The 27797-nt window shown below is 39.6% G+C and overlaps 1 protein-coding gene across 3 annotated transcripts in view; it reads left to right on the top strand.

Moving 5' to 3' along the window:
* The window catches only part of CD2AP (CD2 associated protein), a 76441-nt gene that overhangs the window by 27273 nt on the left and 21371 nt on the right, over window positions 1-27797 (top strand). For all 3 annotated transcript variants that reach the window (XM_059843002.1, XM_059843001.1, XM_059843004.1), the window contains 6 exons: window positions 10439-10592; window positions 14175-14275; window positions 18273-18393; window positions 20712-20896; window positions 24256-24364; window positions 27036-27127. In XM_059843002.1, the coding sequence (XP_059698985.1) occupies window positions 10439-10592; window positions 14175-14275; window positions 18273-18393; window positions 20712-20896; window positions 24256-24364; window positions 27036-27127 (762 nt within the window). The remainder of the gene's footprint in view (window positions 1-10438; window positions 10593-14174; window positions 14276-18272; window positions 18394-20711; window positions 20897-24255; window positions 24365-27035; window positions 27128-27797) is intronic.

The raw sequence follows: 27797 nt of genomic DNA, 5'->3' as shown, positions 1-27797 counted from the left end.
TGGGCATGATTAAAAAGTGTAGTAACATTAGTTAAAAAAGCAGGTGAATAAATAAACTTTTAAGCAATGGGTATAGGTTAAGCTATATGCATATGGCATAAGGCATATGCATTTAGTGTGAAATAAGTAGGATGTATTTAAGGACTAGAATAAAATACCTATTTCCAAAACATTGGCATCTGCCCCTTAAAGTATTCTGTCCAAAATCTTTGCATCCAAGTAAGGCTTGGAGAAAACAAGATTTACAGCAATTTTTCAGTCCTGTTGGTCAAATGACATTTCAGTGTATACAGCCTTTTCCTTTGCTTTATTATTGTTTTGAAGAAACTGTCACCACTAGCAGTGGGTTGTGCAGGGAGGTGACACTGAGTGCTCAGAGCAGCACTGCTTCCCAGGCAGAGTAGGCAGTCCTGATGGTGAGAAGGTGATGTTTGCTTCGAAGCTGGCAGTTCTTGTTTCTCAGAAACAAAGATTACATGCAAGATTGAAAGCCATATTAAGTAATTTCAGTTTCAGTGCTGAGTATATGAGAGAACCACTGAGCTCTTTGTCTTCAGGCAAGGAGTGAAGCTGAGCACTCAGGCTGGTGCTTTAACACCTGTTGCCAATACATATTATGTCAACCCATTGTTCCTGCTGATTCTTCTTCAGGCTTTTAGGGGAAATAGGGCCACTGGAGGATAGTGTCATTTCAGGGGGTACCTTGTGGGTTTGTCTGAGCTGCACCTGCTAATCCCATCCATTGGCACATGCCTGGAATTTGTGAGAATGGTGATAATGATACCTGTGCTTGTGGGGTGGGAGGCAAGTCTGATATCCATCTGTTTTGGCCGGAATAAACAAGGAAACAGGTTTTTTCCAACTGGAATGTTGGTAATTGGCTTGGGTGAGCCTTGCTTAGGATGTGGAAACTATTGTTTCTAAAAATAACAGCAAAGAAAATTAAATCAACTGAAAACATTGACAGGTATAACCAATAGCACTGATATGTCACCATTTTCACTGTCTTTCACAGCTCTCCATGATTTATTCTTACTCCTGTGACTTTTCCAGTTGAGTCACTGGACTGCCTGCCTGGGTTCAGACCACTTGGGTCCCAACCCTGTGGAAGTCCCTTTGTGATGTGACTGTCTCTGGCATGAAGAGGGGAAGTCTGGAGGTGTGTTTGATTTAGCACTGTAGAGCTGCTGTTGCTGACCCAGCTCTGCCCACACAGCCATTTGTGGGCACCTGTGTGTCAGGCTGTCTTTTCAGCTGTCACCACATTCACACAGGAATTTCCTTTGTTGGTGTTGGTTGGGGATGTGTGAATTATTTCATATTCCAAGGCAGTGTGTCTTGTTTAGTAAGAAAGAGCATGCAAGTGAGTTGACTATTTGAAATATTTATCTTTGATGGACTGTTAGATCTGAAGTGTCACAGATACTTTCCTCAAAAGTGAGCTATTTAACTGCAGGAAATTTCTTGAAATGATGTGCCCCTTTGCCTGTCCAAGATGACATGTGCTTTAAGATGTTGAAAAAATCACCTGAGAAAAAGATTTCACTTTGCATTCACAAACTATTGTTTTATTGTAAGAATAAAAATCTGTGGTGTTGTGAAGTCTTCAGTGGCTGAATGTGAACACAGAATAGGGAAAACACTGGTGGTTCTTGTAAATATTTAGTATCTTTTCAAATATGGAATATATATGTGTTGATACTGTGTTGTCAAGAGCATGAGAGAAACGGAAAGAGCTTCTAAGTTTTGGCTCAGTAGCAGCACTGTTATGGAACTTCAGGGAACTTAAGGTTCTGTTCTGAAGGACAGCAGGATAAAGCGTTGATTAATGTGATTAATGACCTGTGTGAATACTGCTTAATATGCTAATCATTCCCTCTGATTTGAGTTTCCAAGTTTGTTGATTGTACCTGTGTCTCTTGCTTTCCTAAATGCCATATCAGCTTGTGATGTTGCTCTGTGGTAACAGCACACTCCCGGATACTCCCAGAGCTGCTCTGCTTGAGTGTGATGGTTTGTGAGGAAGGAGCAGCAGGTTTATACATGTCCTTATTCCTGTAATCACGTGAAGCACTCTGCTCCTTTGTCCATCCTTATTTAGTTGTTACACTTGATTCATGTGTAATTTTATAGCTTTCTCTCCAAGCACAGGAGCAAGGCAACCATTCCCTGCCTGGAGGCTGCAAACAGGGTGTGCTTCATCAGGAGGTGTTTGCAACCATCACTGAGTAAACTGCACAAAGCATTGCTCAGGCAGCAGAGACTGAGTGGGCTTGTGCAGGAACATGACTTTTAAGTTTAGACTTTCCCTGTGTACAGAAGTCTAAAATGCAGCTATAAATATGCACTCTGGAATTAGCATATGTAATAAGACCAAAGAGGTCAGTTATCCAGGTGCTGTTTGCTGTTATGTTTGTTACATCCCAGGAGGCTCTGGCTGCACATTCCAGCCATGTAATTGTAGTCCTTTGCCATATGTCTCATAAATCAACGTGTGTGTACACGCAACACAGTTAATATTAAATCAATTCTTTTGCTTTTTATGAGGTGGAATGAAGTAATCTAAGTGTGAACTTGAAGCTTAAACCTGCACAAGGGTAGCTCATCTCTGTCCTGTCATCTCTTAATATTTGCACCAACTGTGATTTTTTTTTTTGTTTGGTTGCTCATCATTTTGGAGGGAGAAGTTAGGTCTTCTCTACTGTAGTGCTTTCAGTATTGAGTTTCAAATGTATGTGTTCCTTGAACACTGGCTTTATTCAATATTATGAGCTTATTGTGGTAAATATTTTCTAGGTTTAACAAGCTTTTTTGATGCTCTTCACTTTGTAAAAGTAAATTTTGCTGTATGTATGTGAATTCATTAGCTTTGGACTTGTTGTAATAAGCTTTTGAATTCTTAGAAACTGATGGTGATAAGCATGTTACATAGATGCTTTCAAAACAGGAGCAGAAAGCAAGATGCATTTTCAGTTAAAAATGTTAGTTAATGTATGAATCTCTGGTAATGCCTAATCTTTAAACATTTTCTAATATCCACTGAGACTCCAGATTTATATTTTTAGCCCTTATTTGACAATCTCTTAAGCATTTAATTTTGTGCCCTGGGCAAGACTTGTGGAGGGATGTGGATGTGTCAGTGTTTTAACTTGTGGCTACGAGTGAAATGCTGAAGGTTTTATAGGGAATGCAAAGAAATGGTGCCTGGAAAAAGGATGCAGGGAAGAAAGCTGAGTGCAACAGAGGGGAGGCAGAAAGACAGGATGATTGTGAGAAGGAACAAGGGATGTTCTGAGTTGACTATCAAAATGAACCTGTAGTGGTTACTGATCCCACATTTCTCTGGACCAGCAGGAGAGGCAATTAACTGGGAGAAGGGAAAGAAATCTGATAAAACGCATGTGTTGTGGGAGCTGGAGTTCTGTCCTGCCTTCTGCCGCATGTGATTCTTGCTTTCATTGATCTGAAGCACTGTTTTGTGGCTGGTGGTTGACAGGACATTAACTGTTATTCTATAAAACAATTACAAGAAATATAATTAAATTTTCGTATATATGTATTAGCAAATATAATAGAGAAGAAATGCAATCAGCATTTAAAAATGGTTTTATCTGGCTATGAGCATGACAATACCACAAAATATTCTTAAGGTATTATTTTCAGAAGTATTTTAAAATGAACTCTCTTCTTAATTAAATGGTTGGGAAACATTGATGTAAAGATCTGTGCTTCCTCTAGTTACTCCTGTTAATTTAGGATTCCTTGCTCTGCTGTTGGTAGACTTGGTGAGCTGACTGCTGAGCTTTCCTGCATCTGGCTTTTAAGTTTTGCTTGAGGTCTCTTGTATTTTGCCAATATTAACAAGACTTCATGTCAGATTCTGTTTTGACACTTGCTTGGTGCAAAGTTTATACGTATCCAATTCTCCATGACAAAATTGAATTATTTGTATATATAAAAACTATATGCATGTGTTTTTATAATCTGTATCAAAATCTGAAACTTCAAGCCTACTTCTACATTACCTCTATAGAGTGTTCCTTGTGTAGGAAAGTTCAGCTCTTTCTCTGTTCTTGACCTTCAAGTATCAAAATTATTTTAGTCTGTAAATCTGCAGGAATTCAGTTATTTTTTTGATGCTTCCTGGAGATCCCACTTACTCCATATGTTGCATATTATGAGAAAGAAGTGATACCTTGCCTGATTGATGATTGTTTTCCTCCCACACAAGGAGGCAGTATGATTAAAAGATCTATATTTAGCATAGATTATGACACATGTAAAAATGTTGGTAACTTGTTAAACTGTGTTATGTGATGTGGGTGTGGTTTGATAGAAAGCAACAAGTCAGACTGTCAAGAGACAAAGGCAGGGAGTGATGCTTCCTCTGTTGGTTCATCCTGGTGGAGGGTCAGCATTTAAACCCAGTGATTCACTGTTAAACATTCCCTACTTCAACCATAAATTAGCCCCCAAAAATCAACCCATGACACCTGTTACACTCTCCAAGAGGTAAGTTGTCTTGCAAAACAAAGGTTATCTGTCTTGTCTGTTCTTCAGATGGTAGCTGTTTTCATCTTTAGGTGATTTGTTTCTATTTTTAAGAATAATGTCTAATTCTCTGGAGTGTCAGGGGCAGCCTCTGACCTCTCCCAGCCAAGCTCTTCTCTGGGGAGGTGGAACCTGCTCTGGTCTCCTGAATGCTCCAGGGAAGGAGCTCAGCAGCTTCTCAGCTGTTTTGGTCTATCGATTTTCTTGATGTTTCCCTTTAGCTCAGGTAAAGTAATGAGACAGGTAGGAATAGCTGCACATTACTCATCTTTCTTTTGCTGCCTTTATTAAATATTTTGCCTCTGGGCACCAGCATTGAGGATGAGAAATCATGTTTTCTACTCAAGGAAGAGACACAGGCAAAATGAAAGGATGTGGGATATCTAAGATTTAAGTGACTGGAGCTGTTAAGGCTGCAATGTGCCTGCCTGTCTGTTGCTGTTACTAAAACTAGAAATGTGATGCCTAAATAGTAAGTTATGTGAAGGTTTTTGTGCTCCAGGAACTGAGGTTTCATTGCTCTTGAACAGGTTACAGATGACAATCTCTCCTCTGTAGGCAGCTGCACAGATTTTTATATGTATTTATGTACAGTCACATTTGTATGTGTTTTTTTTTCAGGAATGGGATTTTGCATGCTGTGAACTTGTATAAACAGAACTATTGCCTGCTTCCAATTCCTCCCTATCCCCTAAAATGACAGGTTCAATTCCAAGTTACTTACTTATTTTCTACTCAGTAAAATATGAGTAATGGACTTAATTTGTCAGTCCGTGGGTTCTTCATTGCTGTTCTGATGGAGAAGAAAAGAGACGAGATAATTGTATCTGTAGGCTCAGACATTTATCTTTCTATATTCTTTATCTCAGCCTCTTTAGAGATTGAGACCATTATCTGCTGCTTGAGATCTTGCTTTAAAATGTACTCCACTAAGAGCCGCTAAGAGTAATGCACAGCATTTTTGCACAAAGTGATGTTACAGTGGAATTAGTATAAGAAGTCTGAAGATGATTGCTCCTTGGATAATGGCATATATAGGAGGAGATGGCAGCTGACGCCTTAATTTTTGTGCTTGAAGAATCTAGCTAAGGATTTAGATTCGCTGGATAATGAACTTCTCTGTGCCCTGTAATTCAGGAATAGACTTTGTATTTTTAACTCTTGGCCTTTCAGATGCTCTGACCTGCTTTCTGCATCTCCACTGACTGCCTGATTTGAGAGCTCTTGGCTTCTGGCGAGGGAAGTGGGGAGGATCCAGCTGTCCCCGCTGGAGCCGTGGGTGGGCGGGCAGTGCTGGAGGGGAGGCTGCTCCTGCTCGCCTCGGAAGTAGGTCAGGAGTGCCCGCTTGTTCTAACAGCATCATGAGGCTCTGCATGCATTTACATGTGTTGCATTTTTGTCTGCATATAAAGAATAGTTCCTGCATCACACATTGCTGCACTTAAAGGATTTTGAGATTTTTATTTGTAAACATACACATTTCCTTGAGGGATTATTAAACCGTGGCAGGTGCAATTAAAGCAAAAACCACTTTTTTTTTTTTTTTTGCCAGTTAAATTTATATATTTGTTATTTGCCTGTCAGGCTGCAGTGAGTTTGTAAGTGTTGTGAAATAAACATTTAGTGGAGATTATGAAAACTTCAGACCTTTATGACTACTGCTGTAGTTCACAACAGAGCAAGTGGGTGGTTGCTTCCCAGTGGAGTGTGTTTTAGGCCAAGAGACAGTCTGTATTGACCTTGTACTGCCAAGTCATAAATGCATAAAATCTGTGCTACTCATGGAAACACTGACAAGCCTTGAACTGCAATGGACTTTCAGAATAAAAATATTAAAATTTCCAGCTGCAGTTAATGTCATATTTCCATTTTGGTTTTGCTGGCTGGCAGCTGGCAGTGGCCTCACTTCGGAACAAGATGAAGTGTCCTGGAACTTTTTGTTGGTATTGTCACAACACAGACTCTCTCTGATAATTTGGGTATACAAGGCTGGCGTAAAACCCACCGAAAACAAAGAAAGAAAACTACCTTGTGGAACACATGGACAGGAGTCTTGGGCCTGTTCAGGTTGGGTATAGTGGTACCTCAGAGGTGGGACCTGTAGGCAGTGTCATTTTCCAACACTGAAGTTCAAGCAAGCTGTTTGGAAGAGATGTAAGAATTGCAAACTCTTATTAATGTTATTAATGAGGCATGAATTAATGTTTGCATCAATAACTGTCAGTTTTGAGAGATCCAGTCTTTATTTGTGCAGAAATTACTTCTTTGTGAAGGGAATCATAAGGATGACACCCAGGATGAAGATGCTAGCAGGGGTGAGGGGTGTGTATGTCAGAGGATCCTGATGTGTGCTTTTGAAAATGAAGCTTGGAGCACTTCCCTGCTGTTAGAAGATTGATGTGAACTACAGGGTTGTGGTGTAGTGGACCACATGAAGGTGTGGAGACCAGAGATTCCTATATTTGTTTCAGTTTGGTTTAATTTTAATATGATTTATAATGCCCCAAGGAAGGATAATTAATGTCGCAGTTCTTCTTTATCAATGAGAACAAAAAAATGGTTCTTGCTTTACAAGAAGGTTACTAAGGGTAAAGGGTTAAATATGAAAAAAAAAAACCAGTTCCTGGCCCATTTAGTCATTTTTTACTGACACCTTCTGTAGTTCTTTGTCAAAACTAGATTTATGCCTGGCTGCTGTGGCAGAACTCTCTTGTGTAGTTGTTTTTTCTCTCCTTGCTGCAGAGCAGCTCCATGTGATGCTCCTGTGCTGTTTTCTGATACACAAAGTAAAATGTCACAGTCGACTCTGATTCAAACCTGGCTGGTGCCAATCCCGTATCCACATCTGCTCCTTGTAAATCTGAACAGATTTGCAGTCTCTGCTCCTGTTTTTATCACAGTCACCTTGAATTTCTCCTTGCATCCTCTTTACTTTGTGTGTCTTGGATTAGCATGATTTCTCTTAATTGTGTATTGAAGTGTTCCCAGCTTTCCTATCCTGTCTGTGGTAGGAAGGTACAGAGAGTACCTGGTGCTGCCAGGCTCTCCCGTATCTGATTGCTCTTTTTGATGTCTGCTGAGGAAATGCTTCATCAGTAAATCTTCAGCCTTTCAATCAGGCAACAAGATTTTCTGTGTGTAATGACTATACACGGAATTATTTTAGATCCTATTTATTTAGATCCTATTTTTTTAATGTAATTACACTGTACTTTCTGCTAAAATTTGCCATTGTCTTGTGTTAGACCCACAATATTTTCTACCTGTCACTACTTCAGGTGGACACTCAACCCTGGCAAGAAAGTTGCTCAGGCATTCCTCTTTTTGGTTTTGGGTCTTTGGTCTTTTGTAGTAGGCACTGCTTTTGTCTGAAATAATTTCCTTTTATTTATAACCTATCTATTATTTTGCTGCCTTTGATGCTGGACTTAAAATCATATTGTCTGTTTAATTCAAATTACTGATTAAGGTGGTACTTATCTCACAATATTTTCTAGCATTTGGAAGTGGTGTGCATGATGGTTTTTGTTCTTTTTTCATCTAATAAATAAATAAAAAAAAGTCTTTTTTTTGACTAAACTGCTTGTGTGGAGCTTGCCCACTTCCTTTTTGCATCTCTGTGCTTTTTACAAAGCAATTGAAGCAGCTTCTTCTGAAGTCTTTTGCAAAGTGCTGACCTCGGACCTCGAGAAGGAGCCTGGAGCTGACTCCTTGCTGGAAGGTGTTACAATTGAGAAACCTGGGGAAGTACTGGTTCCTGGTGCAGCTTGGAGATTTCAGAGCCTGTATAAATTGCATAGCAAAAAGTAAAAAAAAATTTAAAAATCCAGGGGCAGGCAAAAGCACTCTAGGCAGATTTTCAAGTACCAGTATGTTTTTAAGATGAGCAGAATGGCCTTGTCAGCACGGTAGCTAGAAGGGCATTTTGGAGTAAAAAAAGTAAAAAAAAATTTAAAAATCCAGGGGCAGGCAAAAGCACTCTAGGCAGATTTTCAAGTACCAGTATGTTTTTAAGATGAGCAGAATGGCCTTGTCAGCAAGGCCGCTAGAAGGGCATTTTGGAGGTGACAAACTTTTCAGCTGTAGCCAAATTTAATTGCTTATGGTTTTATCAGACTTCCAAGTAATGGGCAAAAAACCAGCTGTAGGCCTGAGAATGACAAAATCTTTGAAATATGAAATGTCTACTCAAATGGGAGGTAGGCAGGACACTGTGCTATTCAAGAGGAGGTAGTTTTTAGTTTGTTTTGGAGTTTTTTTGAACTTGGAAGATGGGATGGATTTCAGCAGAGCTAAGATCTCTAGGGCAGAAGTCACTGTGGAGGCAGGAGAGTAACAGCAGGAACTACTCGACTGTTTTCTAAAAAGCCTTTTTTATGTAATGGAGATGAGTGGGAGGAAAAATCCTGCTGTCTGTAGTCTTGCTCTGTTCTTTTGAGAAATTGAAAGATGCTTTAGTCTGTTTAACTTGAGGTTCCTAGTACATTTGGAAGCATCAGTGGGTGTTCAGACCTGCTGAGTTTTCCAGCTGGACAGCTACAAGTATGAAAGCTGGGCTGTAATAGTCCAAAAAGCATCAGACAGACAGGTCCTGGGGAATATGTTCCTCATATTTTTGGCATTTTATCAATGTATGGGCTTTGTTGTCTTGAAGCTCATGTTCAAGAGTTCACATGACAAGAGTAAGTGTATACATATGCCTTGCCAATTCTGTTTTCAAGTATTAAATATTTTATTGCAGCTACAGCTGCAATAACTTACGGAGTTGTTAACCAGTGGCTACTGGTGGTTCATGCAAGAATTGTTGTGAAGTGGATCACAAAAAGCAGCAAGTACTTATGGGTGTTTGCATCCCCAGGGGTGCTGTGGAGCAGACAGGACCATGGATGCAGAAAGGGATTCAACAGCTCCAGCTGCAGGCGCAGGAGGAAGGGGAGGTGATCCATCTCCCTGATGGAACCCTTATGGGTGCTCTGGGATTGTGGGAAGATCTGAGCTGCAGGAGCTCTAAAGAGCATCTGGGATTTTGGCTGCTGGAAGCTGTGTTCTGCAATAGATGGGCCATTGATCCGACTTAATGGGTTTGTTCTTGTGCAAAGTGATGGTTTCCTTCTTTCAGAATATCTGTTCTACAGTGGAATCCCATTAAATGAGCTGATGCAGTAGAGTGACTATTGCTGCTTGGCCTTTTTGTCAAGAACTGGTGCTTTCATGTTCATAGGCTTCTCAGTCTTGTATGGCACAATCAATTTCAGTGCTAACATTCTAATTTAGAAAGATTAGGAGAGTGGGAGACATTACCCAGAAAAATATCTGTTATTTTCCTCTTAGATCTCCCTCACTTGCTCCCACTCAGTTTCTTGGAGCTCACTTTCTTTTCTGCTCACATCTTTCAGCAGTGCAGTTGCATCTCTTGTCTGTAAACACCTTGGAGCTTTCTGGGGCAGAGGTGTTCACCTAGTACAGTTTTATGTATGAAAATATTTTAGTACCCTACCCTATGGTCTGTCATTCATTTTTAAGGATATTTATATCCTTAAAAATGTTTTCAAATACGAGCTGTTGCGTAGAAGTTTTAATATGAGACTTCTGGACTCAAAGCTCCTTTTCTGAGATTTAGAGTAGATGGCTAAAAAGCTGCCCCTCTTTCTGATTTTTCTCAGCACGTTACCTATTTGCTAACATAATTGTATGGAAAGATCAAATTTATTGCACTCTTGGGTATGTTTACTTGTAGGATGATGGCCATGATTTTTGAGTATAACATGTCATTATACCCCAAAGGGTAAGTACCTGAAATATGTTAGTCTATGGTACACCTGTTTAAAACCACTGACCTCTTGGGTGATTTAAGTGGCCTCTGAGTCTTTTACATCTCTTGTTTCAGGAAGTTAAGAAGGATGTAGAGCCCAAGGATGATGCTGTGCCACTCAGGAGGGAGAAATCTGGCAATGTAGCCAGCCTTGTGCAGCGAATGAGCAGCTATGGGCTTCCAGCAGGAGGATTTCAGCCTCATCCCCCGTCCAAAGGCTTCAAGAAAAGTATGTGGTCTTTCCAATTCCTTCAGTTGTGCATGCTGCTGATGTGCATTTTAAAAATAAACATGAATTATTTAATGCATGACTTAGTTTTAGGGTTACGTGGAAAACTAGAAACAGAGGAGGAAAAACTGATTCAAAGACAAATTTTGCTCCTGTATGTATAGGCAGAAAGCTTAAATGTAGCTTTTAGGAATTTGGATGAATTTTCCTGTAAACAGGATTTGGACTCCTTCCAGATGTCAGAGAGCTCTGTAACTTTATGTGAGCTCTGTTTGTATTATCAGGTACCTGAATGGAGAGCTGCAGGCCTGTTCATGATAATAAAAGATTTTCCTATGGTCATTTTAAAAGAAAAGTTGAAACATGAAAACATCAAGTTTTGCTACAAATTCAAGGCTTTGACAAGGAAGTGCTGTATAGTTCAGATTCTTCCGGATTGGCTCACTTCTAGTGTGAAATAAGGTGCAGTTCGTGGTGTTAACAAAAAATAGGGTTTTTGTGTGGTGGTTTTTTTTTTTTTTTTTTTTTTTTTTTTTTTTTTTTTTTTTTTTTCTAACAAACAGGATGGAAGGAGTGTAGCACTGGTGCTTCTGTATCTGTGATTTCTTTGTTATAATGCCAGTTTTTATATTAAGGTGACTAAAGCCTGGAGAAGAAAGCTTACCATTCCCTGCACCCAGCAAATGGGCTTGTGATTTGTATTTGGTCATACCAACCTCTTGTAAGATATTGCTTTAAATTACTGTGGCTTCCTCTGTCTTAAAAGATTTAGAAGGCATTTGTGATATAAGCTTGCTTTTTAGAACAAAGTTCAGAACTTACTGGTTCTGGCATGTTTATTCTTTGAGGTTTTGCTTATATTTCACTAGTTGTTTTAAACACTGAAACAGGACCACCACCACCAACCACCTTTACCAATTTTTTGAGACTTTGTTCCAGGAACTAAGGATTTAAAATTACTTTTTAGTGACTCTGATCTGTGTGTGCATGTTGGCCAAAGCATGTAGGTGCCTGTTGGGTGTTTACACAGCAGACTTTGGAAAAATCCAACCTGAAAGATTAATGCTGGTCCTAGGCAAATATAGCCAGGCTCTGAAAGGGAAACCATGTGATCTTATGGGTCCTTCCACCTGGAGATACTGTAGGATTCTGTGAACATGATCTGATACCAGTTCAGCTGTCAGCTATTGTTCTGGTCACCCTAACCCTGCAATGTTCCCATGTTTTCCATGTCACATCCTCATGCTGCTGGCTGTAGCCAGGGTAGAAGGTACAGCTTGGTCTCTTTGCAGGGCTCTGGCTACTCTCATCCTTCTGGAGAAAACGGTGTTCAACATTTCCCTTTAGGCACACAGCTGTTTACCTGCTGCAGTGACAGTCTCTGCATTTCCATTTCACGTGCTGTTCCCTGTTTCCTGGAAGACTGTTTGAACAGCTCCTGCAGATCCTGTTTGCTATGTGCCTGGGCAATTAGTTGCTTTCTAGAACTAAGTTGTCTTTGTGTTTCTGGTTTTTCACTTGCTGAAATGAGGTTTACAATATTAAAAACAGAGTTAAGTTTCTTTCATGCAGCTCTCCCTGAATTCAGGTATTTTTGTGTCAGGTGGGTGGTAAGCTGCAGGCAGAATTCCTATCAGTTAGATGTCTGCCTGTGTGTAGCAGAATGAAAATACAGAAAGTCTGCTAAGTAACAGCAACAAAGAGCTAAATTTGGTTTTCCCTGTACAAAACAAACAAAACCTGAAGCCAGACAAGTTGTTTTGGAAAGGGACAGAATTGCCTGTAGGCTGCCAGCCCAGCAGTCCTGCAGCAGCATGTGAAGCTGGAGTTCTGTTCTCTGAGAGGACAGATTCCCTCCATAGGTTATTCTAGGGATTTTCAGATGTGGGAGGTAGTACTTCCTAAATTGTGTCACTGGAAACAGACCTCGGAGGAAAGGGAGGTTTCTGGATGTGAAATGCATCCATGGGTTCCCCCCCACACTCCCATTTAGATATAATTACACTATGAAAATGAACACTGAGATCAGATTTATGCCAAATGGCAGTGACTTTTAAATTTGCCTTTTTTTTGGTATCAGTTAATCTCCTGGCAAACAGAAGCCTTGAAAGCACTGCAGGAGGCAGTAAAGGCTATTGAACCATTTATTGCAATTACTCTGAACTGAACAATCCCTCTGGGCTTGTGCATGAGTTCCAGTGGAGGTAAAAGCAGGGTATATTATGTGGGCAATTATGTGTTACTAGAAATAACCCATAAAGCTTCATATTTCTGGTTTATTTATTTCTTGCATAGATCATACACCAGCATGTAGAAAATTCTTGATTTGGTGAGCCCTCTCTCAGAATTTTAGATGCTGATTATTACTCTGGTGCCTGGCCTATTTTGTACTGAGAATGCTGGGTGTGGTTTTCTAAATGCCTTGCTCTGGACTTTGATCCTTGTCTTTTTACAGCACTGTTCAATCTTGGAGGCAGTATCTGTGTTTTGAAATGTTGTTACACAGCTAATCTTAATTGCTGAAGCTTGAGTGTGGAAGGAGAACAAAGTATAAGAGAGAGAGCATGGAAATGACACAGCTCCTGTAAGCTTAGGCTTTACAACTTCAAGCTTTTGATTGATATTTTCATTTAAACTGTGGCAGATTTGTTTTTGAGGAGGATAGGGAGCATGCATGGGCCATAGCTCAAGGTGATAATTGTCTTCAAAAGCATGCTGGCTGCTCTGTTGTGGAAGAGGTCTGAAGGCATGGCCTCTTGTTTGAAGGAGAAGTGCATAAACTGTCTGGGTGCAGCAGCAGCAGCAGCACTCCAGGATATGTGCAGAGTAATTAGGCACTGTGGGTTCACACCACTGTGGCTGCAGGGCTTGAGTTCTCAGAAGCCACTTCAATGCTCTCCCCTCTCAGGATGTCGTTTTGCCTTTTTAATGTCTGCAGTACTTTAATGATATGGAGCAAGCAGCTAAAAACTGCACTTGATTTTAATCTTGCCTTTGTCAAAGACTGCTAATTGACAGTTTGAATTACTAGATGCTATACTGTCACTGAGAAAAGGATAGGGTTTATTTTTTAATTCACAGATAAAAATGAGTTCAGATTTTGAAATATGAGCCCAGCAAATGTTGGCATTACCTCAGAGCTGTGGTTAGCAAGGTCCTTGTTAGAGGCCAGAAGGTCTGTAAGCTCTCCAGTGTGGTGCATAACAAAAGTTGTTCCTGCTTTCAGGATTACTTAAGGACTGGAGGCTGAAACTTGCACATTTTCTTCCAAGTAGATATTAACTGGCAGTGATTGCCATTCCTGCAAATTTTGGTTGGGAAATAGCTTGAGAAATCACTGTAGTGGGGATTTACCTGACTTGCTTGTGTCAACATGCTTTTTGTAGCAGGTTGGTAATTGGTATAGTGTTCGTTTATCAGAGCTATGGCTCCCTAGCCTAAGGTGACCCAAGCAAACCACAAAATTAGGAGCAAAAGCAACATTGCTTTTTGGAATGGTTTCTGGGTCTTCAGGAGCAGAGTGTAGGAAGGATGAGTTCTCCTTTATGAGTGTTCTTACTTCTGGTGTTTTCCTTGGGTCAGGGTCCAAGAAGCGGCAGTGCAAAGTGCTCTTCGACTACATCCCGCAGAATGAGGATGAGCTGGAGCTCAAGCTGGGAGATGTGATTGACATCATTGATGAGGTAAGCTGTTCTACAGGGCTGGTCATTCATGTGCTGAGAGTCAAACCACTATTTTGGCTGATTATTTGTATTACAAGTATGTCAGGAAAGTAGCATGGGAAGTAGTGTTTTTGTAGCTAAAGTTAATAATTCTGGAGTTTTTTCTTTCAGGATCTAATACTAAAACTATGAATGCTAGATGTTCAGAAGAAATATTTTATCACAGTAATAAATTGCAATCTGTTACACAGATTCATTTTTTTAAAGGGTTTTGCAGTTTTTTGGCCCCGTCTTTATGATCCTTGGCTTTGGAGTGCTTGTGGTAAAACTGTTGGACCAGTTTCTTTAGGCAGACATACTCCAAATTGGTATAGATGAAAAATGTTATTTGACTTGATTTGCCAGTTTCAAGCTCTCTTGTAAACTCATTGAGTTGGAGTGATGGTTTCTTATCTTTTCTTACCCATGTGCTTCCTTGGTGTCTGTTCCATTCTATAGCTGAGGTGGGAAGCTTGTATGTGTCAGAGGAGTGTCTCTTCCAATCTGTCAGGGAAGCTGTGGAAAAGATCAGAGTGATTGTGGAAGGAACCTTTTTAGAACTCAGTGGAAAACTTCTGCGCAGCAGGCTCTGACCATCTCTTCCTCCCTGAGGCTCTGAGGAGCGAGAGTGAAGCTTTCTTTCTAACCATGTGTTGGTGGTGGTGCTTTTTAAGTGGCTTTATGAGACTGTGTTTTTCATGTGCAGGACCCTCTTTGGAAGAGAGTGCTAACCTGAGTTGCCAGGAAGGACTCTTCCATTTTTCTAGCAAGGAAAAAACTATGTCCTTAGATGCATTTGCACTAATACTTCCAGAATTTAATATCTGAGAGTGAACAGAGCAAGTGACTTGCAAAACCTGCTCAGTAAACTTGCAGTTTCATAAATACCTTTGTGTGGGTGTTTTTAGAGGAGTGTTCCTGGGTAACCTCAGCAGTTTAATTTGTGGATGGTGTTTGCATTGGCAGTTGTGACTGGATGGTCCAGTGTAAGGGTTCATGAGAGAGCACGTGCAGAGAACTGTTGTGGAAACGACTCTTTTGCTTGCACATGTTGGGATCTGGAATTCTTTTCAGAGGGGTGTGTAGTGTCATGTACCAGAGATGACCAGGTAGCCAAAGAGATTAAAAAACACAGAGCATTTCCTCATCTGGTTTCTTAAGAAAGTGTGGATTATATTTTATTATTTAGATTTTTTTTTGTTAGTTGCCATGCTTATTCCTTTTTTAATGATTTGAAAATATGTTTTTGTAGTACTCAGTCTTTGCTACTGCATTGACAAATTTTTAGGGAAATGCTACCTGATAGAAAAATAGTGCAGCTTACTATGGTCACTACACACTGTTTTCATGGTGATGTAGAAGAGACATGACAGGTGTAGACTATGTCTGTCTGCTTCATGAGACTGTACTAATGGGACCAGAAATGTAAAGAATGGTAGAAAATACTGTCCATGGGTTGTGCAATATGCTGGGATAACTTGTCTTACGTAATTTTCCTCACTACTGTAAGATTCTTTATGTTTATATGTAAAAGGTGTTGTTTCTGTACATGCAGATGACTTGTAATTGTTACTTCAAGGAAAAATTGTTTGGTCACCTCTTTCTGTGGGGAAAATAATGAAAAATCATCTCTGTGAGGGGGATTGGCTCTATCAGTTACTTGAGGATAATTCAATATTTAGCCTTTGAGTGCTTTTTGTAAATTGAGTTGATATAAATGACACCACTGATCATGAAATCAAAGGTGAAGGCAGATGGGTTCAGAAATTAAATGGCTGATATTGAAGAGAGCAGAAGTAACTTTCAGGAAGAAAATTGTGCTATGTGCTGGCTGAATCCACAGGGCTTTTGTTTATAGAATGTCACGTGGGTTTTACACATCAAGAACACGCACAGAGTGCACGTGGTGCCAGTCTCATTGCTCTAAAACCTTTGTTTCTCCTTCATAGCTTCCCCTCTTTCCTGTCAGGAGCAGCACTAAATAGCAGATTTATTTTTGTAGTATTATAGTTTTAGTATTTGTATGCTGTTTTTTCATGCAAAATAAAATGTCATATTACATCATTGGGGAAGTTTTTAGGAAAAACAAAAAACAAAAACACTACAGATTGGTAAAGCTTCTTATTTCAGCCTTCTTCCCCATTTTTTCTTTGCGAGTCTGAGTTTTTCGTACAAATAAGTCAATGGGATTCACACTGAAAAAAAAGCTCTGGTGTGTGTACCAGAGCTGTACCTCCCTCTTGTGGAAATTGGATCATATGATAATATTTTGGAATGGAAGAGAAGGGTTATTAAATTGTCATCTGTGTTGCTGCTGCTAACTGATGTGCAGATGTTCTCCACCAAAGCATGGAAATATTCTTTAGCCTGTGTCATAATGTTGATGAAAGAAACCTTTTCTGGCAACGCAGTTTGTGTGTAGTCAGGGGTTTATATGAAGGCAGTATGGTGAGGAGGCTGAGTGAGTGTGCCCAAGAAGTTTTGGGTTTGTTCCTAAGTGCCTCTGAGTTGGCATCACTTTGCTTTGCTGTAAAGTGCTTTGCTGACCACATCTCTTGGCAGAAGAATAAATGGATGCTCAAGTCACTTTCTGTGTTGGAACCATTAAAAGTCCCTTTCTCATGGCTCCTGAGTGAGTGGTGTGGGTGAGTCAAGGCATTTGTATTTTAGTTTTCTGCTGTGCGTTCTGTCAAACCTGAGGTGCCAGAGCCTGGGCAGCACTTGCCAGAAATCTGTGCTTAAAATTTGTTTCAGAGGCCCAGTCTCTGAGTTTGAACCATCCACAACAAAGCTGTATTTTCACACCAGGATGCCTTTAAAAACAACAGTGCTCTTTTCATTGCCTGTGTCTGCAGCTGCCAGGTTCTCCTTGGGCTCTGCTTGCCTGGAGGTGGACTGACATTCAAAAATGGTGCATATGTGTCAGGCACAGTGACCTAAAAAGCCAGGCTATAAAAAGATAATGCAAACAGCTGCTGCTTGGTTTGCTTTTTCCTTTTCCTTTTGCTTTTTATTCTTCAAAACAGCTTTTCAGCCTCAAAACAGGGCAACCTAAATAAAAGATTCTGAAAATTTATTTTAATTATAGTTTTTAACTAGTGCTCATTTTGTAAATAAACTGAATTTATTTAAGACATTTTGAAAACTGTTCATAAATTCAGAGGGCACAATTCTTAGTCCTTTGGCATCATTTTACCCCATCACCTCTTCCTGCCCTGCTTTTACTTGTTCTGCTTTAGACCATGTGGGGTATTCCTGATTAACTTTCCAATATATTGCTAGCCTTAGGACTGCTGTGTGCCACCAGAAAATTCTCGTGGACTTGATGAGATTGGTCAGCTCTGATGGGCAGGTCCCTGCCCTTGTGGTGCATGAAGGGCCAGGCTGTGCTGTTCAGCCTCCTGCTAGATGGAGTGGACAGCTTAATTTTCCGTTTCTCTGATGTCCTTAAGAACTTTTCTCTGTTCTCCCCTACATTACCTGTAGAAATTTAATCTTTGAAACTCATCTTTTGATCAAAATTGTGTGAAGCTGTCCTGTGGATATGAGGAGCAGGACTGGTGGAAACTGGACAAGACAGAGGAAAAGACAGATGGACAGCAAGAGCACATAAAAATTTCCATGGACACACAGACTCAGTTACATCTGTATTTCATGAACAGTTTAATACTTCTTTGTTGTGTTAAATGTGCAGTGCCTCTTATTTTGTCTTGAGAAAGTTGATGAACATTTTGCTGCTTTTTGGGATTAACTGGAGTGGGGCTAATCTCCTGTTAGGATCATTGCTGTAGTGATACAAGCAACATTAAATTGTTTTCTTCCTCTTCTTTTTGTCTAATGCTTCTACATGTTTGGTAGGTTTCTTTCTAAAGAAATCATGATAATTTGAACTTTCTCCAAAGTTGGTTTTAGAGTTTTTATGGAATTGATAGGAAATTCCTTTTACTCCATTGGTAATGTGTAAAATATTTCTATACAGGTAGAAGAAGGTTGGTGGAGTGGAATACTGAATGGAAAGGCAGGGATGTTTCCTTCAAACTTTGTGAAAGAATTGGAATCAACGGATGATGGAGAGACACAGGATGCTCTGGATGACACAGGTAGTGTTCTGTTTGTTGCAAACTCTTAGCAAAGTAATTTTTGATCTCTGGTATAATTTGGGCTGTTATGGTTAAAGTACAACGAAGTTGTAAATAATTCAGTCTTCCTAAGAATAATGTTCCAATTTCTTTCCAGAAGGTGTTAATGCTGAGTTTGAGGATATCTGTCTGCTCCCATCTTCACTCATAATAAAATCACAGTCAAAGTCTTAATCTTGCTCATGTGTGTTATACACTTTATCACTAGAAATTTTGTCATATTCAGAGTTGCTGTTTTTAGACTTGGATATAATTTTTTTTTTTGTTTAGTAGCTTTTTTCAGTCTTATTCTCACAGACATGAGCTCTCTAAAACAGAAAATTCAAGTGTTTAACCAACTCACTTGGGAATCAAAACAGTGTGCAGACCCTCAACTTAAAATGAGTCCAGGGAAGGAGATCTCTGTTCTTAGGCCTTAGATTATGTTTTAATCTAACAATAAGATGTTTTTAAGGCAGGATTTACATTTGGCTGTCCTTTTCCGGCCATGACTGTGTTGCTGGGGCAGAAGCAGATGCTCTGTGGCTGAACAGTAGGTGGGTGGTGCCAGGCTGGTCTGTGCTTCACAGGCAATTATTCTGTTCCCTTGAAAATGCACTTTAGAAACATTTCAGTCTGTGAAGATCATTTTGAAGGGGACTTGTGATATGGTATTGCTGAACATCGTAAGAGGAGTTAATTGATTTTTAAAAGACAGTGGTCTAACATTTGAGAAAAACAGGTTGTTTTTTTTTTACCTTGTGGTAAAGCATCCTCATTTGCATGGTGTCTGGTATTGATTGCTTCAAACAAGGTCTTGCTCAGACATAGGGAAGAGCCTGGCTTGGAATTTGTTTTGGAAATTGTGGAAATCACAGTAGCATAAAATAAGAGTTTGACTTGAGCAGTGCCAGATAGCTCAGTGGCTGTTTCCTTGGAGGTCAGGTTCCCTGAGTTTAGTGGAGTCTGGTGCAGTGAATTTACAGATAGGTATGTGTTAATCTTAATGCCTGAATTCTGAGATCAGTGGCACTGCACATTAATTTGAAGTAATTGTATTTCCTGTCAGTACCTAACAAGTTGGTGTGTTCAGCCCCCCCATCCCCCAGCGGTTGTATTTAATGCTCAGTACTTTCACAGTCAGGGTCTGGAGTACCTTTTGATTCCCTCCTCACTCTTGGGAAACAGTACCTTCCTCTTTCACTCACCTGTGGTCATTCAAAGGTACAGCCTGGACTTTGCTCACCAAAGGGATGTTTAGCTGTCCTATGAGATAGGAGGGGGATATAACTAAATAAAGAGCATCTGGGTGGAGAAAAGGTGAGCAATTGAAGTCAAGAGCAACTTAGCTTCACGGTACCATCAAAATATCTTAAATTTATCAAAGAAGGAAGAGGCTTTAATCTTTTTTGCAGTTCATCGGCTTGCATGTGCTGAAAAGAACTTGACCCAAAGGCTAAAAGATGTGGAGGTCATTTTGACTTTGGTTTAGGAAAGCTGTCTGTTTTCACATGACTGTCTCCTGGAATTCTACATGCAAAAATTGCTTGCCTGTGTGTATTAATTTTTGGGCTTTAACAGATCTAACCATAATTTAAAAACTTTAAAAAAGAAAGTTATAAAGCTCTTAGCCCCAAAATTAGGTTCTTCTCTGAAATACATTTCTGGGTGTGGATAAATGCTGTCTCTTAAAACTGAAAGATTGAAAGAATTGTAAATAGTTGAATTATCCAGCAGTGATTAATTTCCCTCAGCTGTATCTGGTTTGAATGCTTGGAACATTTTGAGCAGTAGAAAAATGTCACTCTGGTTCCTTGAGAGGCATCACTCTGCCACTGAAATACACTGTTTTCCTGTGAAAACAGTTGAAACTTGTTTGGATTCATTATGGACCTTTACTGATCATTGCTTTCTGTGGCTGTAGCTGTTCAAATGAGAAGCTTTTAAATGGACTAAAACGCCATTTTCAGAGAGTGCGTAAGCAGCATTTCATAAAACTCATGGAAAACACTGATGTTAACAGGTTGTGGACCCTGAGTGCTAATTGAAATGACAAAAATTAGTGAGATGTTGACTTAGTTGCCAGAGTAATCAGGGCAAAACTGGTGTGATTTAAGTTGGTCTTACATTAAATATAAAATGAGAACAAGTGTGAGGTTTTACAGCTACAGTGGTGTTCCTTGAAAAGCTCTTTATCAGGAGCAGTGCACGAAGCTGTGCTGCTTCCACTTTTTTCCCAGAAGAGCAAATAAATAATTTCAGCTTTTAAAATAGCTTTTACTTTTTTATTTTATTTTCAGAGCCTGTTTTCAATAGTCCTACCTCACCTGTGACCTCTCCAGGAAATGGGAGTGAACCTGCTTTGGGACCAGCACAGCCAAAGAAAATCCGAGGTGTTGGATTTGGAGATATCTTTAAGGAAGGCTCAGTGAAACTTAAAACAAGATTATCCAGTAATGAATCAGAAGATAAAAAGCAAGATAAGGTTTGTTGTGGTACATATTGTTCTTTTGAGATTTCCTGTAAAAATAATTTAGGAGATCTGGAATCTGACCATTACCCTCTCATAGGGCTCTTGCCTATAAAACAAAACAAATCCCCTTGAATATGTCTCACAGTAATTTGTATTCAATATTGATTCCGAAAGGTCTGTTCAAATGTCTTGGTATTTAAACCATTAGAGACTGAAAGCCAAGCTGATACATAAATTCTCTTTTCAGAGCCACATGGTGGTAGACACAGAGGCATCTCAAATACATCTGCAATATGAGGTCCCTCTGGTTCACCTTGTAACAAACTTTATGTATAGTCTGGGAGAAGATTAAGTCTACAAATATAAGTTAAACTTGTCTTTTAAAACGAGGAATATTTTGGCATTTTTTTGTGTTTTGGCTTATTGGGGTTTTGTTCTCAAATTTTGGCACATGTTGAGATTGCTGTTCTGGGTGTCAGCTGCCATTACCTTCAGTAAGTGCTGCCAAGCTTCATGAATTACTAGCTGTGGAAGCCTGAGAAATGCAGTTCTAGGATTTTGGATTTTCTTTTCCCCATTTTTTTATGTCTGAGTGGGAAAAGGAGCCCTTTTATTCTTTGTTTGAATTTTATTTTGATCTGAATCCCTAGGAAGCACAGCAACAATACTCAGTCCTTTAAATTGAGTTTATTATTCCAAGACCTTATATATGGATTTTCAGCTTTTGGTAAAGTAAAGGCAGCTGAGATAGGCCAGAGTTTCAGTTTTGACTCAGGTGATCAAGAAAGCTTTTAAAGTCTTTGTCTATTTCAATTTTTGTTTGTGGGTCATGGTCATTAATGCTGTCTGGAGAGTGATTTGTTTTCTTCTGCCATGGTAATAATTGTAATGATGTAGGGCAAAAAGTGAGATGAGTCCCTGGGAGAAAGGAGGACCAGAGACTTCCTTGAGTGTGTTTTCCCTCAATAGCAATGCTCAGAGCAATGGCATGGTGTGTGTAGTATTTGTTTCTGGTCTGATCAGAGCATCAGATGATTTGGAAAAGTTGCAAGTGTGTTGCCTTCTGTTTAAAGCTCGGGGAATGTTGCTTCCTAAAGAAAATGTTGTTTAGAAAAGAAGGTCTGTGGCAGACCTTACTGCAACCTTTCAATATAGAGATGGAGAGAGACTTTTTACTGAGGTCTGTAATGAGAGGACATGGGGCAATGGCTTAAAATAGAAGAGGGGAGACTTAGGAAGAAAAGTGGGAGATGCTGAAGATGTTCTTCATGGTGAGAGAGGTGGGGTGCTGGAACAGGTTGTCCACAGGAGTTATGGTTACTACATCTTTGGAATGGTTCAAGGCCAGACTGGATGGGGCTTTGAGCAGCCTGGTTCTGTGGAAGGTGTCCATGCTCATGGCAGGGAGCTGGACTTGGATGGTCACTGAAGGTCCCTTCCAGCTCAGACTTTTCCATGGTTCTGTGAAGTCACATGGATTCTCATCATTCCTCCCCTTTGTCCCTTGATGTGGCAGTCTGTGATCGCTACTGCGATGTTCATGTGAATGCTGTTAGAGTAGGTTTTCAGGACCGAGCTTCCAGTTTGCTTTCTTGTCATGAGATTGATCATTCAAAAGGGTGCTTCCCTACTGTCTGCCTTATCACTTGGGAATATAAAGAGCCTTTCCAAACTCCTGCAATTAATAGGAAGTCTGCTCAGACCTTTTGAATTGTTCTGTTTGACTATGTATATGCAATGAAGAATGCTGGTACTATGCAGTTCTGGTTTGCCTGTCTGGAAAGGTCTGGTAGATCATTTCTCATCAAGAGAGGAAATGAAGTGAGAAAACAGTTTTACATGGCTTAATGTCATAGAAATAAACAATTTAGTTTAGCACTTAATATTCCACTTATACTTGTTGCCAAAGTCATCCCACATGTGGACAGACTTACAGAACAGCATGGGGAGCCCCAGGGAGATCATTCTCATGAAGCTCTTGTAAAAATAGATGGCTTCCTTGGATTTGTGCTTAACTTGCGTTGGGGTTAGCTGATGAAATGCTCGGAGAGCACTGTCAGTCTTTTAAGACAGTAAGAAAAAAAAAAAGAAAGCTGTGTAGAGAAGAGAGGTCTCTTTTCCCTTGGAAATTTCAGGCTGTTCAGCACGGGAAGGCTGAGCACTGATGGATCTGAAGGGCCCAAGAGTGTATATGCTGCTGCAGGAGATCCTTCCTGCTCTCCCAGCATCCCACATGGGCTCAGGCTATTTATACCCTGTCTGCCTAAACTTCCTCTCTTATTCCTAATTGCATCTTATGTTGGAAGGGGGAAATGCAGAGGACTGTTTCCATGTTGGAGGTGTTTAATCTCAGTGGACGGTTATTTTAGTGCTTCCTCCATATACCATTCTGGAGAGAGTTAAATTGCATAGGTGTACTGCAGGAGCATCCCAAGTGACCTTGGCTTCCTCTATGGTATGTCAGAGGCACCAAGCACCAGCCTACAGGCATTGTCTGGCTCTGAGGAGAGTAAATGCAGTTTCTCTGGCAGTAGAAGATCTGCAAAGTTGAACTGTCCATGAAAATGAGCAGAGTAACTAAAGGCAGGGGGATTTTTCATATCAGTAATGCTAGGGCTGCTCAGGTGAGTACTGACTGTAAGATCATATTCTGTGGTTGTAGCTCTGGGTGTGAAGAAGTGGATGCAGCTGAAGGTGTCAGAATCTGCCTGGTAGCTCAGTGAGTTTCTGAGGGGAAAAATGAAATATTCTGTAATTTATTTTAGTTAGATGTTAACTCTGAAACTTGTGGCAGTGCCTCTTTGTTTTTTCATTTAGGAGAAATCTCTGGTGACACTTGAACTGTTCTGTACAAATTGCTGAGAGTGAAAGGAAGCTGGGACAGGGTTTTCATGTTCTCGTTCATTTGTCTGAGTAGTTAAAAACTGCTTGTCTGAGGTGCTGTATGGCTGCTGAGTATCCCTGCCTTATTCCAGTGCAGAGTAAGCATGGCCAGAGAGTTACTGTGAGCAGAGCTGTTAACTGTTAACTGCTTCTGTTATGTGCTGGAGGAGGCAATATTCAGGCTAATGGGAGAGTAACACCTGGAACTGCTGAAATAAAATTGCTAAAGTATATTTGGCCATATCCTGAGATCAGCTTCCAGTTTGAAAGCTGTGCTCTGTCTTTGACCAGTAGACAAACTCTAATTGCAGTGTCTGTAATAAAGTAAATACAGCAAGCCTAGTACTTAGTGGGAAAACTCATTAAATCTCTTGGAGATGGTAATTTTCATCATCTCAGCTAATGAAAAATTCAGTATCTTCTGTAGCCTAATAACAAACAAAACTCGAAAGAATTTTTGTTAACAAAGTTCTTTTCCCTTAATACAGCCATTACCTAACCATCCCCCTGGAACAAAGTTAATTCATTTTCCCAGTACAACAAAAACTGAAAACACACCTGAAATAATAAAACCAGAAGCTGAAAGTAAACCAAAAGGTAAGGCTGATGAATATTTACATCTGTTAGTAGTAGTAGAAAGGTAGTCCTTTCTTATGAACTATTTGGGTATCAATTTGTTTTTTTGGTGTTAAAATCTAAAATGTCTGCATATACTGGAGTTTTGTGTAATGTTCTGTACCTTTGAGGAGTTATGCTAGTGCAAAATAATCTAAATGAATTTTTGCTTTTATTTCTTTAGAAAAAGAATCAAAAACATTTGTAGGGTTGTCTCCCAGAACAAAATAAGGCTGGGATAGGAACTTTTATTGCAACAGTCATTTTGCATTAATTTTCTGTTGACATGTTGTTTACTTTCTGCCTGGTTTGATTCTGATGGGATGCTGGAGACCTATTTCCATGGAACAGTCTCCCAGCACAATTTCTGTCACCAAGTTACACGAGTTCCTTTGTAGGCTCAGGATTTTCTGTGGAGGTGGCAGCATGAATCTGAAAGTTGGTGCTTAGGTTGTATTGAGGTCTCTTCCCTTCATAATCCAGTTCCATTGTGGTTCTGTTTATGCTGTTTTTTTCTTTTTCTTTTTTATCTCTTAAAAATTTATGACTTAATTTAGCTGCCAAATTGCACAGTTTTATCAAGAGAGATATTTAAAAGTCAACCGAAAACATCTTGTGGGACTGCCAATCCCTATGAAAAATTAACTTTGATTATGTGATGTGTAGACTACTCATTTCCCCAGTTCCAGAGCAGACATTTTGTCAACTTCTGTATTGTAATTTTAAGTATATTTTTGTTTTATGTGAAAGTACCTTATTTTGGTGTGATGTTTTCTGTGGAATGCATCATTTGCAGAAATAAGAAAACTCAGGCATCTTGCTTTTAAACCATTCCAGTGCTATTACTCTAAGAACCAGCAAGACAATGTGCAGCCCTGAGCATTGTGAAATTTGACTTGTCTAAAAATATGCATAAAAATTAACTCAACTCTGCCTAGAAAAAAAATTCAAACGTTCAGTGCTGGACACCCAAAACATTCAGTGTTTAGCTCTTTTAATAGTTTCAGATGCATCTCATGCTTAAAGCATGGAAGTTGGTCTGATCCTGTAGCCATGCTGAGTGCCTTTCCCAGAGATGCAAATATATCAGAGAGGAACTTAAATGTGGCGGTAATAGAAGCTGTAGGAGAACATCAGTAGGTGATACCTATAGACACCAGATAAGAACATCTTAAACCTTAGGAAGACAGCTTGCTTTTCTTCCTTACTGTTTTATTTAAATATAGACCATAGTGTAGTCAATGTGTCTCATCCACAGTTTTGAGAGACCAGGTTCTAAGATAAACACAGATCTCTGTAATGTTTAGGCTAGGTTGGCTTATTTTTCAGAGAGGCTCTTCTGGTTTTGGAAGTTTGTTTTGGCCTCCGGTGCAAGTATATAAAAATATTTTCTTTAAAAAGTAAAATAATCACAATTTGACCCCTCTTTCCCCCCAGTTATGTTAGGATACAGTATCTGTATATATTATCTCTTTAAGCTTGGCATACTTTGGCATTTTAACATAATGGTTATTACTCATTTTTATTTGTGAATACAATTTGTGGATTTTTAAACTAAATATGTGTATCTTGATTAAACAAACCACATCAACAGCAAAAAGGTTTGACTGCAACTAATTTCTTCGCTTGCCACCCAGCAAAAGCTGTCATTAAGAATTGCAGATGATTCTGTGGCTTGATGGTGTGCTGCTCTAACTGGAGGGTGAAGCAGCTGCTCATTGTGCTGTCAGTGCCAAACACCTGATCGGTTATGGCAGCACCTAGAGAGTCCTTTTTGTTTGCTTCCTCTTTCTTAGTGTATCAGATATAGAAATACAACTTTTATAGCTGCTAAATTGTTTAAAATGTGTTGGGGTTAAAAAGTCTGTGTTTATGTATTTTGGCCTTTCTCATGGTTGTTTTCGTGCCAGTGTGGGAAAGGAAAACAAATCCTCTTGCCTTTTCAGTTGTTACCACAATTTAAAATGGATTAGTTTTGAGCTGTTCCAAATGCAAAGAAAAGAATTATTCTTTCTGCTTTTGCAGAAGAGGCTGTGGCCGAGAGTTGATGGCTCAGATGAGCTCTGGTTTCAGGTGCTTAGCCAAGGAATGCCTTTTCTTTAGTTACGTGGTTTCACTGCACAATTTCTGAAGTCTGCTGCCTGAAATTTCTGTAGCTGTAGATGTTAATAAAGGATGTCACTTGAAAACAGCTGCCTGTATTTAATTAGGGCTGCAAATTTGAAGTTTAGATCAATTTTGAGAAAATACATAACTCTAATAAGCTTGAAATCATTTTTGTGTAAAGTAGCTCAAAATTGAATAGGTAAATGCTATTGGGGGGGTAGATGTGCTGTTACAATTTTAACTGTTACACTTTTAATGCCTTTTTTCTCCCTCTGAAATCAGAGGGCTTGAATTAAGTTGCTGTTGTGAAAAAAAATGCTTTGGGGCTTATACGTCTAACTTCTCAAAGATCTATTTCCTTTGCTCAATAAGTATAAAATCTTATTTTTCCTTTCATTGAATATTCATAAATCAGTCTTAGGTGACTGGTCTAGAAGGAAAGTGTGATTACGGTGTGAATTTCTCAGCTCTCAGACAGCATAAGTGAGCTCTTATCATGAATGTTACTACCCATGGTATCCAGATTAATTGTGCTCCTCTGTTCCAGCCAAGGAATACTGCAGGACAATATTTTCCTATGATGGCTCAAATGATGAACTTAGCTTTAAAGAAGGCGAGATCATTCAAATAATCAGTAAGGTAAGAAAGTTTGGTCTGCTCTGACCATGTGTATGGCTTTGGTGAATTTTGTACAGGGAGGTTGTGGATAAATTGAGAAGCAGGAGGGTCTGCTGGAGCAGATATTCCTGTAGACTGTTTTCTCTTGTGTGAGAGTCAACTCTTTGCTTCTGCACTTGGTGGAGGTACAGGTGACTTCAAAGGTTGTTCCAGAGTGGGAGGTTATCTTGGGGTCCTCAAAGGCCAGTGGGATCAGTGTACACTCAGTACCAAATGCCTTTTCAGTGAGGAAATGGGAAAAGCTTTGCAAACAGCCCCTTTACCTTCAGAAACAGTTCTTGTTCCCTGGGGATTCAGAATAACCGGACAGAAATTAGTGATACTTTCTGTCTGTAAGAGAAACATGTTTGTTTAGTTGAATGTTCTCATTTGTGTTGAATTCTGAAAGCACCTTTTTGATATATCATTTTGATGCAGAGATGGTTCTAAACCGAAAATAAACCTACCCATAATTAATTTCCCTGAACTATTCTGCAGTCTTTTGTTAGTTTATATGCTTGCCTATATTAAGAAATAATGACTTTCCTAAAAAAGTGGAAAGTTTCCTCTTCAACTTTCACTCAGTTGCAGAAGACTTTACACATTTTTCTTTATTAAGATTTTAATTTTATGGAATTAAATAATTGATATG

This window comes from Haemorhous mexicanus, chromosome 3 (assembly GCF_027477595.1).
Source record: "Haemorhous mexicanus isolate bHaeMex1 chromosome 3, bHaeMex1.pri, whole genome shotgun sequence".
In the NCBI taxonomy this organism is placed as follows: Eukaryota; Metazoa; Chordata; class Aves; order Passeriformes; family Fringillidae; genus Haemorhous; species Haemorhous mexicanus.
Note: the sequence above shows the minus strand (reverse complement) of the source record. Positions and strands in the feature narration are given on the sequence as shown.